Source organism: Halichoeres trimaculatus, unplaced genomic scaffold (genome assembly GCF_033239565.1).
Source record: "Halichoeres trimaculatus isolate MK-OKI-2021-1 unplaced genomic scaffold, fHalTri1.1 fHalTri1_scaffold_5, whole genome shotgun sequence".
Taxonomy (NCBI): domain Eukaryota; kingdom Metazoa; phylum Chordata; class Actinopteri; order Labriformes; family Labridae; genus Halichoeres; species Halichoeres trimaculatus.
In genome coordinates, this window is record NW_027437183.1 from 37,007,486 (window position 1) to 37,026,582 (window position 19,097).

General features: G+C 41.1%; 1 protein-coding gene across 2 annotated transcripts in view; it reads left to right on the top strand.

Moving 5' to 3' along the window:
* The window catches only part of npdc1b (neural proliferation, differentiation and control, 1b), a 44,264-nt gene that overhangs the window by 19,480 nt on the left and 5,687 nt on the right, over positions 1-19,097 (top strand). Inside the window, exons 3-8 of one of the 2 annotated variants that reach the window (XM_074671008.1) lie at positions 6,518-6,610; positions 6,692-6,901; positions 10,011-10,077; positions 15,727-15,808; positions 16,419-16,498; positions 16,630-16,729. In XM_074671008.1, the coding sequence (XP_074527109.1) occupies positions 6,518-6,610; positions 6,692-6,901; positions 10,011-10,077; positions 15,727-15,808; positions 16,419-16,498; positions 16,630-16,729 (632 nt within the window). The remainder of the gene's footprint in view (positions 1-6,517; positions 6,611-6,691; positions 6,902-10,010; positions 10,078-15,726; positions 15,809-16,418; positions 16,499-16,629; positions 16,730-19,097) is intronic. The other variant, XM_074671010.1, reaches the window with a different exon arrangement.

A 19,097-nucleotide genomic window follows, 5' to 3' on the forward strand; every position in this document is an offset into this window, starting at 1 on the left:
TGTGGAGGACATTTGAGTACAGGGAACTCATTGTCATGTTGAAGAAACCAGTCTGAGATGATTCCAGCTTTATGACATGGAGCGTTATCCTGCTGGAAGTAGCCATCAGAAGATGGGTACACTGTGCTCATAAAGGGATGGACATGGTCAGCAACAATACTCAGGTAGACTGTGGACTTTAAACCATGCTCAGTTGGTACTAAGGGGCCCAAAGTGAGCCAAGAAAATATCCCCCACACCATTACACCAGCAGCAGCAGCCTGAACCGTTGATACAAGGCAGGATGGATCCATGCTTTCATGTTGTTGATGCCAAATTCTGACCCTACCATCTGAATGTGGAGCAGAAATCCAGACTCATCAGACCAGACAACGTTTTTCAATCTTCTATTGTCCAGTTTTGGTGTTGCTGTGTGAATTGTAGCCTCAGTTTCCTGTTCTTAGCTGACAGGAGGGTCACCTGGTGTGGTCTTCTGCTGCTGTAGCCCATCTGCCTCAAGGTTGGACGTGTTGTGTGTTCAGAGATGCTCTTCTGCAGACCTCGGTTGTAACCAGTGGTTATTTGAGTTACTGTTGTCTTTCTATCAGCTCCAACCAGTCTGTCCATTCTCCTCTGACCTCTGGCATCAACAAGACATTTTCACCCACAGAACTGCTGCTCACTGGATGTTTGCTCTTTTTGGGACCATTCTCTGTAAACCCTAGAGATGGTTGATGGTTAAAATCCCAGTAGATCAGCAGTTTCTCTTTGCAGAGCAAAGAGTGAGCTGTGAGTCCAGAGAGTCATGTAAGGTTCGATTCAGCCTGAGACATTTGAGACAATTCTCTTGAACATGAGTCATGTCCTCCAGTAAAGGTCAACTTCAGAGCCTCTCAGTGGGTGTCACAGCAGAAACAGCCTCCAGTCAGCAGAGTAAATGATCCCTGTGAGTCTGCCTCGTGTCCTACTCCTCCTGCGCCGTGGAGACCTGAGTATGAGTCTGTGAACAGGAAGAACGCGGATGAGCTGAAAGAGGAAAATACCCAGAAACTGTGTCTGAGAATGAAGAGCTTATAAAATCATAAATAATACCAGGATTAAAAGGAATAATCTGGGGGTGTTACATCGTGTTCAGATGAGGGCTGTCTGTTTAAATCTGTCTGTCTGGTATGATGCTTCACTGGTTCTACAGAAAGTAGAGTTAAACAAATAAAACTGCTCATACTAAGAAACAGGATGAAATAGGAACCAGAGCTTGGACCTTTTTAAAAAGGTTGTTAAAATGGTGTCTCTTTAGATTTGTTCAATGTTTGGATTGGATCAGGGAGCCCAGATCAGATCTCTTATGTTGACTGACACACTGACTCCCTCACTCACTCGCAAACTGACTGACACACTGACTGACTGACTGACTGACTCACTCTCAAACTGACTGACACAAAGACTGACTGACTGACTGACACACTGACACTGATGGAGTTTGTCCCTCATTCGAAGAAGTCATCCTCTCTTAGTTTCTCCTTCATTCTGACACCTTCAGTTTCTTTCTGCTTCTCTCTAATTGTTTTCAAAATAAACAGTTTAGCTCCATAAATATTTGGACAGAGGCAACAAAAGTTGAACAGAAAGATTGCATAAAAATCCCTCCATTTCCAGGCCTCCGAAGTACTGAACGGTCATTTTTAATGCTCGGTTGAAAACCCTTGGCTCGCAATGACTGTCTGAAGTCTGGACCTCACCAGATGCTGGGTTTTCTTCTTTTTAATGCTCTGCCAGGCCTTTACTGCAGAGGTTTTAGTCTCTGTTTGTTTGTGGGCCTTTCTGCCTAAAGTTAAGTCTTAAACCAGTGAAATACAACCCAACTGGGCTGAGGTCAGGTGACTGATTTTGCTATCTGAGATTGTTTCACTTCTTTGCTTTGATATAGTCCTGTGTTGCTTCAGCTGGATGTTTAACACCACCCAATTAATCTGTCTACATTTGGCTGGATTTGAGCAGACAGTGTGTCTCTGAACACCTCGGGCCATGTCGACATGTAGCTGGGTATTTACAAAAACTAATATTCCCCCTCATTCATTTTTGAAAAAAAAAAAAACTTTTGTTCACACATAACTGGGCACATCTGTTGATAAGTGTGGCTCGAAGTGTGCCAAGCTCATGCGTGGCAGTGTTTTTCAGACATGAAACTGGTGCCAGTCAGTCAGAATTAAAGGCAGGGTTGGCAGTCTTGAAAAACTAGCATGAATTTGAATGTAGCATCTCATCAGGACTCCTCCTAGCCCCTCCTCCCCCTCCCCTTGGAGCTCCCTCAAAGCAACGCCCCTGCTCACATGCACAGGTGCCGCTGATTCGCAACTGTGATCCGCGACTGAAAGACGGACTCAGCACATCATTTTATGTTTTGCACTATGTTGAGTCATGTTTCATTTAGAGGTAAGGAAACACCAAAACGTTAAAACGTAAAGCTAAAAAAAAACAATAAACAAACGTGGCTTTTGCCAGTACTCGCGACTGTCATGTTAGAATCGTGCACTTTTACCTGTGACATATCAGGAGTAAAGCTAAAATACAAACAGTACATGTACATTTTCTCTAGGACTTACCAAATATCACAGTTTTTTTTTTTTCTTGTCAGAGCCCCTGTGGTGAGAGTTTATTAGACTCTGATCCGAACTACAGCCCAGAGCCAAGTACCTCATCAGGTCAGAGGGGACAGGCCCGAGGTGGAGCGAGAGGGGCAGTAGTTAGAGGCAGGAGAACAGAGAAAAGAAAGCCTCTGTCTTTCTTTTCTTGCTCTGTTTAGCTGGAGGAGCAGCAACGGGCAATCGAGGTATAGGTAGCATCTCCGCCGTTCTGCAGCGCTGCTCCTCCCTTCTCAGCTTGGCCATGCGCACTGAATCATGTGCACGCCAGTGAAATGTATGCGCCGGAGGCGGGCAGAACGGCGACGGGTTTTGATTGGTTTACAAAAAAGGTGTCCCTGGAAGACGATTGGTTGGTGTTTTCCCTGTTTTACTCCTGCTGTAGATAGTGGATAGTTTCCGCCCTACTTTAAGAACACATCATGTATTTCTTGCCATCGGTACATAGATCATTTTAACCAGCATAACAAAAAGTGTATCGAAATCAAACTACCAATTATACCTTTAACCCCCATCATTCAGCTGTGACGTTTGAGAACTCTGAAATCATGAAACAGGACTTTACCAAACTTGTCACTTTGGCCTGAGTTTTCAGAAAACATTGTTTTTAGTGAAGTAATGGCCTCAGAATCCATCTTATCACATCATCTGTAAACACTAGTGACCCAGTGCCACTGGCAGCTGTGCGTGCCTGTGCCATCACACCCCGTGTGTCTCCACCGTGTTTTTCGGATGACGTGGTGTGCTTTGGATCGTGAGCTGTACCACGTCTTCTTCGTACTGTTTTCTTAGTATCATTCTTGTCGTGGTCAGAACAGTTCTGGCTTTTTGGAGTTTTTTTCTCTCTGTGTTTTTTTTCTAGGCAAGGAACAACCTAACCTGACTCCTTGTTTTATTCTGCCATTTGTGTTTGTCTTTAATTGTTCTTTGATTTTATTTAACCTTCTTTTTTGATGCTAAACTCTTGTGCTTGTTGTCCGTGTCATCGCTGTCAAAGCACTTTGTAAACAAACGTTTTTAAAAGTGCTATATAAATAAAGTTTATTATATTTATAATTATTAGCCTCCCTATTCCTGACAGTAGTGAGTGGCTTGAACCCTCTGTATTTACTTCCAGTACTCTCTTGATGGTCGACTTCAATATAATGATTCACCTACCTCCTGGAGAGTGTTGCTCACATGGTTGGCTGTTGCTAACGGGTTCCTCCACACTAGAGGTGGGAGAAAAAAATCAAAATACAATATATCAGGATTTTTTATTTAAAAATATCAAAACCAGGATTCTTTGTCAAAAAAATCTTTTTTTTTTTCAAATTCAAACTCTTCATTTTAGTCTTTGTTTATAAACTGGATTTTAAAAATGTTACCACTTTTCTCCAGCAGAGGGTGAAATGTGTCTCTCTGACTCATGTGATGTGCTTTTCATGGATAAATATGGCTTCTGATATAGTCTGTAGATATTATCATCATCATTTAACGTTTTCACATGGTCTGGTGTTAAAATAGCAAACTAAAAATCGTAAATATCAAAGAATCACAGTTTAAATGGAATAGACACCTCAAAAATTATCGTAGAATCAGATCATGAGTATAACATGTAGTCCCAGCCCTACTCCACACCATGGATATGGTTCTGTGATCATCAGCCTCTGTTGCCTTCTGCAGAAGTCCAGGTCTTGTTGTGTTACTAAGGTCACCAGTGCTTTTTTATTCTCTCTCAGAAATTTGCCACTCCTAAAATTGAAGCAATTTCTCAAATGTTTTTTTTTTTTCTGTTTTCACAATTTAAAAATGGCTTGTTTCACCTGCATGGAGCGCTCCTTTGACCACGTTAGAGCAAAATCTTCTAAAAGAAATCACCATACCTCAAATCACTCCAGACCTTTTACACACATAAGTAATTGTGACATGATGAAATAGCCCACACCTGCCCATGAAACAGCCTTTGAGTCAATGGTCCACTCACTTTGGTCCCTTCTTGAAAGAGGGTGGCACATGTTAAAGAGCTCACACTCCTACACACTTCATCCAGTTTGAATGTGGACACCCTCAGATGGAAGCTGAGAGTCTGCACCTTATGTCCATGATGATTAACTAACTATAACTAATTTGAATATTCATTCAGTGGGTAGAAAACAAAACATGTCAGTCTTTTATTGTCTATAAGGTATTAGATAGCGTACATTGATCCAAACAAGGATTCAAGGTTTTTTATTTGCCATTTGCAGATGGACCAACAGTCCAGATACATTGGAAATCTTGTGCAGGGCTCTCTGAGAGTCAAAGACAAAAGATTTAAAGGATATCAAGATACGTACAAATAGGTATGGGTACCTTTCACATTTGAAACGATACGGTACCGATGCCCGGTACCTGGCAATTGGTACCGGTACTCAGCGGTACCAATTTTCAGTACTTTTTTGTGTTTCTGTGATAAAAAATACCAATTTGTTTAGTAACAAAAAACATGCATTTTTGACTACACATATTTATCCTTCATTAAATAACCTTGCAATGCTGTGTTCATGTCCAGCATGGAAAATTGTCTACCCTTCCACTCCCTCACAGTCACAAGTATACATTTAGGTACCTAAACATGGTACCTTTTGATTTTACATGAACCGGTACCTGGTACTTTTGACAGAATATGGTAGGTGCCTATAAAAGTACCTAATTTGGTACCCATCCCTATGTACAAAAGACTTATATAGGGTATATAAAAAGTTTAAAATAGAGAAGTTAACACTGTGAATAAAGAGTATGAAACAGCTTAAATAAAGAATATACAAAAAAAATAGTAGAGTACCAAAAAAACACTGTAAGAGTAGAAAATATTGCACTTATTGAAGGGATATGTACTTCACAGTCAGTTTATTGCACACAGAAACAAGTTTTTACCGTCAGGGTATTGCACATTTCAAGTATATATAATAATAATACCATTAAAAACACATAAACATATTTCAGTCTAATCCCAGGGAAACAACAACAAACCTGACTGATTCCCATCTGTAAGTGGTATGTGAGTGAATGTGAGCTGTCACTGATTTTCCACCAATACTCTGATATCTGAGACTGAGAGACTCTACTGACCATGTCCAGGTTTCATTCCTCTCCATCCTCCTCTTCTTCCCTCTCCCTCCTCCCTGTTTCCATAGCGATGCCTCACATTCATGACTCCGAGGAAAACCCGCTCCACATCCTCCTCCTCCTCCTCCTCTTCGCTCTTTCTCCTTTGCTGCCATCAGCCCACACTCAGCAGCCGGACTTCACAGTAGAGCAGCAGGCCAACCGCCCACACACACACACACACACACACACACACACACACACACACACACACACACACATGGACAAAAGCTGACACAAAAGACCCATTGCAATCTTTTTTCACCCACTCACTCCAAATAGAACTATAATGAATGAAGAGCACACGTTTCCACACACGTTTCCTCCCACACTGATTCCTCTACAACCACACACACACACACACTTACCCATCCACCCTTACACACTCCAAAACACTTACACACACACATGCACACACACTGCATCACTGGAACTTCCTCCTACTTGTCAGCGTGATAAACTGTGGGCTGTGTGAGGCTGGAGAGGTGCAGGTGTAGTTACGTGGCATCAAAACAGCAGAGACTGCAGTACTTTATTAGGCAACACAAGGGCGCTGTTTTCTGTTTTTGTGTTTTTTCAGACTGAATCCACAGCATTTACCAAAAAAAGGGCTGCAAAGTGTTTCGTTAAGATGATATTATTTTATACATATGTAGATCTTTTAATTAAAAGAAGGTTATACACTAAGCCAGCCAATCAGAATTAGATCTCTCTGCATGAGTTTCCTGCTGGACTCTGTGTGAGGGGTTCTGGTTTTTGTGTCCCAGCAGGGAAGGTGGGTGCCTACCCAGAGCTGGACGAGGAGATTGACGTCCTCTCCGCCATCATCAGCGAGCAGAGGACTGAGACCCGGCTGCCAGGTGACTGAGAAGGACACTTCTTTTGTGTACCACCCACCCACCCTGCTGTCTGAATAACTCTCTATCCTTTATCTGATCTAGCTCCACCCGTCCAGGATGGTTCTAAACCTGAATCCAAGCAGCCCACTGAGCCTGGTCCTGCCCGAAATAGATCCACCACAGAGCTGCCTGCAACCCAGAGAGACCAGTTCACCAGAGTGCCCACCACTGCCACACCCACAAACCACACGCCCGCTCTGCTCAGAGACCCAGTCATCATCCCTTACCCCTCCAATGACCACGTCTTCATCAGTGAGTCCACCTCCTGTTACCCCAGCTTCTGTTCTGAGCTCAGGACTGGATTCAGACCACTTCACTCAGAGGAAAAACCAACACCAGGAAATTTCTGTTGGTCAGATGTCTCAAAGCCAGAACCCACAGAGACTTAGTTTAGTTTAGTTAAGTTTATTCGGCTATTGTTTCTTGGACAGTCCCCTTTAATTCACTATGCAGTAAAAGAGGCAGCTCTAGCCTGTACGGCTAATTTCCAGCTGTAGTCCCCGGCTAGTTGTGAAATAGGCAGCCTACAATGTAATCATTAAAGGGGACATGTCATGCTGATGCCTGATTTAATACTTACATATAATATAATAAGTTTGAAAACAAGACCTTTCACCCCCCGAATTTTCAAAAAATGAGATATTGTATTTTTTCTGATATCCTAGAACGAGATTTGATGCCTCTGAAAATAGGTCATTGACATTTGGCTTTGAGATTTCGACCTTCATGATGACACGAGGATCCTTTCTTTTTATTGGAGTAATCTGATAAAGCAGCTCCTCCTCTGTGATGTCAGTTAGTCACACAACCGCCACCGAGGGATACACCCACCAAGAGCCGACTATAAATACAGCTCCCTACTAGCTCTGGCTGACTTGACTGAGTGCTGGATGCAGGGACTCTGCTCTGCTGAGCAGCTCGGCTTTACATGATGAATTAGCAGTTAAAACACCGTAGTTTTAGCAGACGTCATAATACTTGTGAGACTGTGATATTTGCATGCTTGTTCTGACATGCACTGTGAACCTGGACCACAATAATGCTGCGGTAACAACATAGTGAGGAACTGACGGTAGAGGCGATCTTTAGACTACACTTTCAGCATGATGGATAAAACAGACAGAGAAAAGTGAAGGAGCAGGAAGGAGCCCTGTTATAGAAATAGTTTATTGGTGAAGTCTGCCTATATTTCCACATATAAACTATACATGTTACAGTACCGCTTTGACTCACCACACTGAAGCGTCCTGAGATGATCTGTGTCCAGGTGGATTTTCTTCCTCCTGAGCTGCAGAACTGTCCAGGTCTGACTCAGGGTACAATACAAAAGGACGTATCCTACACTCTGCCATTTTATTAGTGCTATCAATGCCTTACGGTGAAGTTTTGGCAAACAGCAAACTCGCTCGGTTTGCCCCATTCAATGTGGCGATTTTGTAAATACCGCCATGCTGCAAAAACCGCCCCCTGGCTCTACCCCCTCTGCCCCTCTGATTGAACTGACCAATCAGAGCACAAAGGGCTGTGACGTTGTGGGGTTACTGGAGGTCATTCTGGAAACGGAGCGTTCCAACGAGATCTTCAGAATGGCCTAAAATGAGGATATTGAGAACGCTATTGTGGGGCAATGAAGGGACTAAATGACTTGTACTGAGGGCAGAAATGCTTTACAGGCATCCTAGCATAGTGAAAAGGAGAAACAACCATGATATGTCCCCTTTAAACTTAAACGATCATATTAATTTGTCTGCATAAAAAGCGGAGCCTGTAGGTGTGGGGTCACATTTTAACCCCCTGGTTCTGTGTTGAATCTTTGCTGTAGCAAAAATTGTAGTTCTTGTAGCCCTGTAGTCCCATGTAGACACAGAAGTGTATTCACATAACCTGATGTCTACCTTGTGTCTTTGTGACAGAACAACACAGAGGGCTACAGCCCTGTGATCGGTCTGCAGGAAATCACCCTTCTAGTCACAGCCCGCCTGTTCAGAGCTTTAGAAACCAGCTCCAGTATTTAAAATCTGTTTCCCAGCGAACAGGGAGCCATTGTAAAGACCTTTAACCTGGACTTATGTAATCCACTTCCGTGGTCTTAGTGAGGACCTGAGCAGTAGCAGTTGTCTGACTGATGTTTTTAGAGGGAACTGTAAAGACACTGTGACATTAACCCCGGTCCAGATGAATGCATGGACCGGATTTTCCAGGTTTTTCCAGGTCCTGCTTGAACATAAAACCATTGGTCCTTGAAATGTTCTCCAACTTTGTAATTGTCTGAAAGTGGGGTGTAAGATCTGTCAGATCTCAGTCTGTGACCACTTTTCAGTTTCTGGCTGGATCAAAAGGTTTTTACTGAAACATCTGCTCACTGACTTTGAGATTTCCTCTCTTCTTTAGTTTGGTCTTTGAGTAATTTGAAGATATTAAAGCACATCCACACAGATAATTTTTTAAATCTTTTAAATCTTTACAGTAGATTTGAAGCTGCTTTTTTCTAAACCATGGGCACAAGTTCATTTGCTTTTTCCAAATGTTGGTGTAAAACAGTTGACTGCGTGGGGTGGAAACAGTAACACTTATTGCTCTTAGTCTGCCTTAGAGCTCTTAATCCAGCTTTAAAGGCTCCTCACTGATGGATGGCTATGTAAGAGTGAGTCAGACTAAAGGGTCAAGGTATCATCATTGGTGAACACGTCGTGTTCAGTGTTACTTCATTAACAACCTCAGAGATAGTGTTGAAAAGTCTGACGCAGTTTTCTGCAAGTCTCATCATGGTTTTGGTATTTTCTGCTGAAGGTCAGACGTTGATTGGTTAATCATCTTATAAAAAACTCACAGATTCACCCACTGTAAGCTTCTGCTCCCCTCAGGGTGTTTTTAATCAGCCGCATTTTTTAGGAAAAACATCCTGGGGATCACCCAGATCTCATTTCAAACATAAACATGCGTCATTTTGGTCATGGAATTAAATGTTACGAAAGACTCCAAGGTTTAAAAGACCTCCATCATGACTGCTGAACACGTAGAGTTTGTTTTTATTAAACTCAAATCTCTAAAAAGCGTGGGCACCTCATGCTTTGGAAACTCTCGAGACTGACCTCAGATTAACATCGGTGCTAAGTCGAACAGAGCTCGTACATTTCAGTTGATTAGTTCTGCCTCGCTTCATTTCTGCCATCAATGCTGTTATTTGTTGGCTCTGCAGGATGAAACCAGGCAGCTCCACTGACTCCTGGTTATTTCCAGCAGCTCCACTCTGCTGCAGATACTTCTCCAGATGTTCAGTCAGGGACCATGTCTTCCTACAGAACCTCTAGATCTGCTCAGTACTCTCTCCCTCTGACTGTGGGTATGTTTTTCTTTTCAGTCATGAGCAGTGTCTTCATCGCGGCCGGCTCGATGGCTCTGATCATCGCGGGCGCCTGTTGGGTCAGGTAAGAAGAAACTTGGCATGTTTCAGCATTTCTGCATGAAGTTTGATAAACCAATGATTTCTCATCATACTTTTTTTGCATATTATCTGTAGGTAGGGTCGGATTTTTCTCTTGGAAGTGTTTTAGTATTTGACCTATCAGGTGTCAGTAGGTTTTTGTGTCTGTATGGAGAGTAAAAGCAGGAGGAACACAATCTGCTGTAACAGCATCCTGGCTCCCATTGTTTGTAATCTGAGGAGGATTTACATTTCTCCATGAACAGATATCTGCACAAAGAGCAGCAACAATTCGCTCTGGATCGAACATTTACCCTGAGAAGTTAAAATCGAATGACTCCTGACATTACTACCTTATAGGGATGGGTACCGAATTAGAAACTTTTATACCATATTTTTCGCACTATAAGGCGCACCTAAAGCCTTCAGCTTTCTCAAAAGCTGACAGTGCGCCTTATAATCCGATGCGCCTTATATATGGATCAATATTAATTAATCATGGCTACCGTAGCAGTTGACGAAGTAATAGCGGTGAGAACCTGTAAAGAGGAATTCCTGTAAGTGCTAACGTTGGCTCACAGGCTGGCCCGGGCTTCTTCTCTTGTTTATTGTTAGAGCAATACAGCGCCCCCCAAAGGTCTGGCATTTGAACTGATCTCTGGAAACGGCTTTTGTTGACGGCAGAAACGGCTTAGTCTTTACAGCGCACTTTTTTTGAAAATGGCACAGAAAATAGTCCGATAGAAAAACGTGCCGGTCCATGTGGATGTAGCCTGAGTTTGACTGACTTATCTGACTGTTTTGTTGACATTCCCTTAAGCCCAGCTCCATCTAGCGGATGCATAATGCAACCCCAGCCACGACTGTAGCTTCTATTCTATGCCCCTTATAATGTGGTGCGCCCTATATATGAAAACAGTTTTCAAATGGGCCATTCATTGAAGGTGCGCCTTATACTCAGAAGCGCCTTGTAGTGTGGAAAATATGGTAGGTACTGACCTAATTCTGTTAGAAGTACCAGGTACCAATTAACATAAAATCAAAAGGTACCATGTTTAGGTACTTAAACACATCCTTTTGAATGTGAGAAAGTGGAAGAGTAGGTGATCTAGCATTGCAAGGTCAAATATAAAATAATTAATATGTCAAATTTTAAAAAAAATGTAGTTAAGCAAATTGAAATTTTTACCACATAAACACAAGAAGTACTGAAAATTGGTACTGTTGAGTACCATGTAACCATAATTACAAGGTACCGGGCATTAGTACCGTATCCTGTCAAATGTGAAAGGTAGCCATCCCTACTACCTTAAAAAGAATTATTGATATCAGAGGTAAATGCCATCTTCAGTGAAGCAGAAATGTTGTACTAAAGATGGAGAATCTGGAGTATGTAATTTCTCACTTTTACTCTGTATTCCATCAACAGCAGATACAGCAACAGATGATACCACCCAAAAATGGGAGGAAGTGCTTAGAAATCAGCTCAATGAGGAACACTGGTAGAGATGGCTACTCATCATGTTTGATACGATACAGAAGCCCAGTGCCTGGCAATGGGTTTTGATACTCAACAGAACCAATTTTTGGTATTTTTGTTTGTGTTAATGCAGTAATGGATATTAATCTGTTTGATAACAAAATCTCAAAGTGTCTCAATTTAACGTATTTATTTCTCAACATATAAACTTGCAATGCTGTGTTCATGTCCAGCATGGAAAATCACCTACTCTTCCACTCCCTCAGTCAAAAGGATGGGTTTAGGTACCCAAACATGGTGCTGATAATTTTTTTTTTTGTGAATCGGTTTTCAGTACTCTCTCAGACAGAATTGGGTCAGTAACTATAAAAGTATGTAATTTGTTTGATGATTTTTGTAGACAGAAATATCAGAGGTCATCTTTCATTCCCCAAAAGGCTCTAAATTCCACATTACAGGATTATATGAATCATTTTATTGTGGGGAAGGTTGATAAAAAGCTTCAGTTCCAGACTAAATTTACAGCTCCCAGAGCAAACCTGATAAACCACATGTAGTCTCAGACAACAAGATCAGCGTTGTTATACACGATGATGTACGATCACCAAAGTACAAAAACTAGAACACAACAGGCCAATGAACTCCCAACAAACGAAGAGACATGATGAACAACACTGCTAGGTGCTAACGTTAGGCTAAAGTTATCTAACTTGAGCTAATGTTAGAGAAAATCCCCAAATGTCCGTCAGACTCAGTGGTCGTCTAGTGTGAAAGATAACTTTATATTTCTTTACAGCAGAGTCACAATCTGCTGCTTGTCAGCTGACCATGTCAGCTGACCTTAGAACAGATAGAGTCATCCTTCTTCATTTGATTCACACAGAGCTGATGTTGTGTGGTCTACTGCACACTTTATCCAAAGAAGACACTTTTCTCTGTTCAGTGTGTCTTAGGAAAGGGTTAAAGAGCCTCTCAGGATACCTTGTGTCAGAGTTGCGTGTACCCCATGAACACAGTGTGGTCATTTTTGAACCAAAAATCTCAGACATACTTCATGAAACTGAACGAAAACTGACTTTCTTCATTTCAATGGACGTCCAGGCAGAGAATGTCTGAATGTATGGGAATGGCTTTACCCACTGTGTCTGGCTCATCACATTTGAGGGCAGGACTCAGTCTAAGGTCAATTATCAAATATCGATCGACAAACTTCGGCTTCTTGCTAGCAAATGTGCAAATTGTGTTGTAAAGAGTTGAGTTGAGGACACACCACTCACAGTAACACTGGTGTAGGGAGATCTTCAGTGTAATGCCTCATGAAAGCACAAGTGCATTCCTATAGACCAATGATAACTTATTTATCAAGGTCTGGAATCCAGCCCTGGATTATCTGCCTTCAGATCTCAAACGTACACAGATGAGGAGCCAGTACCTCAAGGAGTGGAAACAAAAGTCCCGTTTTCACCAAGCAGTTTGGTTTGGTTTCTTTTGGTTTTGCTCACATTTTGTGGCATTTCCTTTGACTAAAATCAGGCCAGGACCCCAAATTGCCGACCCGGGTGCCATACATACTAATCTGACCCCAGAAGGTGGAGCTAGAAACACTACAGTCCATTGATTGTGGAAAGAATGATCACTTCCTGTGTGACAGAGGCTAACAAAGAGCCAATCACAAAGAAGACAAATTGCTGAATGTCTTCCATTATTGCTCTCATTGCGTTTTTCTTCTTTGTTGGATTTATTAGCGGGTACACTGCTATGCTGTCATACTATTACAAAGCTGACTTTGCTATCAGCATCTGGCTCATACACCACCTACCAAGAGGGTGCATGGTAGGCTGTGGAAACACAAACAGGATCAAGCTTTACTGATTCAACCAGGGATGTCCCAATCAGCATATTTTGCCCCCCGATCCTGATCCCGTTTATTTGATATTGAGTATCGTAACAGAGTCCCAATCCAATTTTTGGGTTTGGAGATAAACTAGTAAAAAATAATTTTTTAAATGACTGGCATTTACAAGCCATTTGTTCAATCTAAAACCTGAAAAAACTGGGGTAATTGTCAGATTCTCAAGTTTCCGAGGGTACTTGAATGTATCACATACGAAGCTGGAAACATGTCTTAACATCACGCAGAATAGAGAGAATTTCATCAACACCCCTTGAGTCTGTCTTCTCTGAACATTTGCAGAAATGACCAGTTTGCTCTCTAAATTTAGTTTAAAAATAATAATAATTCTACGCTTCTTACGGCTTTCAGGAAACCCTGAGTGGTGGACAACTTGTATGCATGTAATACAGCAGGCTAGAATCAGAGGTTGCCCTGAACACAACTCTCCAAAGATGGTGAGAGAGTTCAATCGTACATATTGAACACCAATGGGACTATGTCATGTCTTTCTCCTTTCATGGAAATACTTATTTTGCTACAAACTAGATTCTAATTTTAACTGACATGAACCATCCATGGCAAGGGATCAATCTAGTGTGCTGCGAGGCCCAGCAGAAACACCAGGGAAAACTTCTGTTGTCAGACTGATCTCACCATCATCACATCCTCACATGTTACTACGGCCCGATCCAATATTAGGGACTGGGATTGGGACATCCCCAGATTCAACCTGTACCTAGGCCTGTCACGATAATCAATAAATCAATTAACCGAACGATAAATAAAAACGTCCTCGGTAAGTTTGCCAGCCTCGATAAACTGACACGTGCATGCATGTTTGTTTTCCTCCTCTCTTTCCACCAAAGAGGCTGAATGAGAAGATGGCTCACCACGTCTATCTTTCCTAACATCAGGGCGCATAGGTTCTATAGCGGATTTAGAGGATTTATAGCGGAGTGAGCATCTGTCAAAAATGTGATCTTTGGGGTGAAGACGGGGCTGCTCGCGCGTACACACGGAGAGAGCTGAAGCGAGCGTCCTGAGGGGTAAGGAAGAAACACATGCTAATATGAGTGATGGCACCAAAGATACGGTTCTTAAGCCGCCTGCCACAGTCCCAGTGTGGGAATATTTTGTTTTTTATCAAAATGAACAAAGTGTGAGCTCATGAACACCAACCAGCTGATATGTCGCATTTGTTTGAAAATAGTGGCGATGAAGAAGAAGAAGGGGAGGTGCAGCGGAGCCTTGTTCTTTGACAATCCGCTCTTACTGAGGCTTTTGGTCGGCAAAGTAAATAGAAATAAAAGCGCCAAATGGTGGGCGCTCAAAGACAGATACATTGCCAAAGAAATGCAGCCCTTCAATACGGTTGAAAGCCAGAAATGTTCAAAATGTTTGACAGACAGTACGGATTGACTGGGGAAAAGTACATGTTACAAACAATTCAGGAACTGTATAAACTCCCTTTTATTTAGGCTATAGTTTTTATTGTTGTTGTTTTTTGGAGTTTTGTTTTTCTTTAGAGACAAGGTCTATGTTTTTATTGTTTTTGATTAGTATTAATCATTTTCATTGACATGTATTTTTTTCTAAAAGAGAGTCCATTTCATTTTCATTGTATTTTTTTTTTCTATCTCGTTTGTTAAATTTATTATACGACAATAATATTTTGGAAAATTATCGTCTAGCAAAATTTGTTATCGTGACAGGCCTACCTGTACCAAACAGTACTGATCCAAACCGGACTGCTTGGTGGAAACAGGGCTGCATATTCTGCATCCTTGAAGTGATACTTAACAATTATGTCTCTTGAGTCAATGATCTGCTGATGAGTGTCACTCTTTGAAGTTACTAATGTACAATCATATATGTGTCTTGGGGGAAGGGGGGGACATGATAAGGAAACCTGCTCTGCAAGCCTTGCATTTTGTTCTGTTTCGTTTTAAAAATAATAAAGTAATGAAAAATACACTGCAGTAATTTTCATTGCTGTTTCAGAAACTAATGGTATTGATTTTATCTTCCCAATTCTGGCACTGATCAGATTATACTTCAGCATAAATCTGTTGTGTAACCTCTATGCTATATGATTGACTGTTGGGAAATTGATGATTTAGATGACCATCCTCAGCATTTGATGGGAAAAAAGGCGATCCACTTAGAAATTTCAGAATGATAGTCATAAGAAGTCAGGAAAAAATGTCACTTTATCTCTATTTATTTATCTATTTGTCTCTATTTCATGGTATCTCTAATGATCTCTCTTGTTGTTGCAGATTGCAGAAAAGTGTGCGTCTGACTCAGAAGGTGGACTACCCTGTCTATGGACTGATGAGAGCCCAAACCTTTGACAACATGGTGAGCAGAGACCCTCTGTGACGTTACACATTATTGTAGATTTACAGAGAAAATTAATTATCATGTTAAAATGTTTATCTGCGTTGTTTCCAAAATTCTGCCTCATAGAAAGAATTTGCTTCCACAGAAAACTACCACTAAGAAAGTAAAACCATTTTATATCCAGATTTATCCGAGCACATTTGAAGTAACCAAGTGACTTATCACAGGGAGACAAACGTGACTCTGAATGAAGGTCGTTCTCTTCCTGCAGGATCAGTAAATAGCAGCCCACTGATCATTCACGTGCTCACATTATTAAGATTGCTGCCCTCAAGTGGCTAAATAGATAATACACATTTAAATTCATATTAACTAAACACATCTATCCGGACTTATCATCTCATTTAGAAGAAAGACAGACATGTAAAACTGTGAATGCTTTTCTGCAAATGTCAGCCTGAATGAACCTGAGCTGGGAAACAAAGTCGCCTGAGTCATCCTGAAAAGGACAAATGTGTCTGAGCAGCATGTGCAGAGCGGACACATGCTGCTGCGCTGAATGTCAGACGAACAATGTGACCTGAGGTCTTTACCCCCTGAGCTCCTCATGCTTCTCTGTGCTCTGCAGCCCGGGGACAAGAAGCTGGACCACAGCGCTCAGATGTACCACTACCAGCACCAGAAGCAGCAGATGCTCTCCCTGGAGAAGTGAGTCATCCCCCGCCGTGCTCGTCTTTTGGAGGGCGCGTGTTTGTCGTGTCCTCGTCTGACCTCGAAGCCTCTCCAAATGATTTGCTATCTTATGAATATTGACTCTGTGTGTGTCTGTCTGTTTGCAGACAACGGGACGAGCCCAAGGTTCCTGACTCGGGAGCATCAACGGATGAGGAGAATGATGAAGGAGACTTCACAGTGTACGAGTGTCCTGGCTTGGCACCGGTGAGTAAAACCTGCAGAGTCTGAACCTATGATTAACTCACTGAAACTACACTGGGTTCATATTAACAGGTCAGCTAACTCACCCACAGCACTCTACTACAACTGTTAGGAGGAAGGGATTTCAAACAATGACCCTACGTAACTACAAACAAATACACTGCCTTTCCGCTTTGCATCTTGGGAAAAATGTCTTGTAAAAAGAAAAACAGAGCTAAAAAGAGGATTCTTACTTTCAAAACAAATAAACATTTTGGCAAGCGTCACATCTGTTTGACAGTGAGTGCTCATGGGAAACCGAGGCTGTTTTCCAAACCGCTTATTTGCTGCTACATGTGAGTGTAGTCTGTAGTGCGTCTGTTCTGCAGAAGTTCAGCTGATGTACTAAATTAACTACGTGCACATCTTGACATTTCTGTTATAGATATGAAAAAAGATTGCCAGGTGGAGCATTTCTTGTAAATCAATCAGTGTTGGGAGGAAGTTATTTTATTTCAATGAAGGATTCTTTTAACTGTTGTATATTTTTTTTAAAGGTTTTTGGAGGAGAGATTTTAGTGTCCTATTTAAGAAATAGAAAAAAAACGGAAAATGCGTAGCATTGTATTAAAGCAGAATTCATCATATATGATTTTTATTTTATACCTAAAGTTATATTTAGGTTTTTTAAATAAATACATTTATGCTGCGCAATAACATTTTATAACATTTTATAACATTTTATAACATTTTATAACATTTTATATTACAGCTGAAGGAAAGACCGCCTTCTTATAATCCACATGTGGTTTGAAAAAAAGTTAACCCTATAAAGTCCAAACCATTAAATAATCAACAGAAAATTCCAGTTCTTTGAACTTGGAGCCTTGATTGGTCCCTCTGAACAACCCCCCCAAAAAATGTTCAAATATCACTTTCCATATTTGAGTTTCAATTTGTATCATATTTGATGCATCAGGTCACAATGCTCAATGATTGTTTTTTTCCTGAACAAACAAAAACATAATAAATCACAAACAAATGTAACAAATGCTTCCAAACATAAACAGTGCTACCATCATGCAGTAGTGAGAAAGCCAACAATGGAACTGGCTGGGTGGAAGCCTGGAAAAAAATAACATTTTAGTATTTTACTCATTCTGCGGTTTACAACCTTTTATTTTGCATGGTGCAAGGCCTGAAAACAGTTTCTCTCCTTGTTTAAGCAAAGATGCGCTCCGCATGACAGTACACATGGGCAAAGTGGCCTGTGCACTGCTTGCATCTCTGTCGGGTTTCCCATGTTGGGGAACGATCCAGGCCATCCTTTCATACAGCAGTACAGAAAGTTTCATACCTAGTTTTTAACTAAATGTACCAAACTAGGTAATTTAAAAATAAAAAGACTGTATGCTGCTTGATTTTAGATATAATGCATGAAATACAAGTAAATGGCGATTGACTGTTTTAGTTACATGACCTTATGTACCCATTGTATCAAATTTGATACGCCATCTTCATCACGGTTTACTCAAACATATATTGTGAATTTTTTAGTATTTTTACTTTGCATGAACCCAGTAACTGTTCCTATTGATGTGCCAGTAAATATTGTAATGTTTTTCTTACCTTAACCTTTTGAAACTTGGCAAAGTTCTTCTTGAAAAACCACCTGTGTCCAAGTCCTGAGTCATGGCAGTCTTAGAGTGTCACTGGAAGGACGGCTAATGAGTGACTTACTACCCAGTGTTGGTTTATCTGTGCACTGCATGTATCTGATTGTACACATCAGGTTTTTCAGGATAAAAAATACCACACTGCTCATGTGGAGGGCTGAAAAAGTCATGTATCAAATATGATACGTTTGGCGTTATAGAGTTAACAAATGTTTTATATGGACTTTAATTACAGTTTTTCTCAGTTGCTTTGGTTCATTCCTCAGATCAGAATTGAAATTCTCTAAACAACTTGTTCAGTCTTCACATCATTGTGTCACTTGTGCACATCAGAAAAGCAGTTTCTCATTCCTTTGAACAAGATGCAGATGCTTTCGGACATCCATGCAAATGAATCTGTACAATTCTCTGCTGTTTCCTACAGTATTAGTTGCTTTTGTCATGTTGATCTAAATGGATTATCATGGGTCTCTGTTGAATAGTCTCACTACCCACAACATTTAGTCTTTAGTTCAATGCATAAATCTTTACATGCAAAAAGGTTGAACAAGTTATCATAATATGTCAAACATCTTCCCACACAATCTCATTAGCCTGTTTTTCTAAATCTGTCTGGATTGGTAAATTGCTCCCTGGTCAATCTTCACTTTCTCTTACAAATAGAAATGTGTGACGCATCAGATCAACCAATGATCAACCAGTTTTCTGAAAAAGCT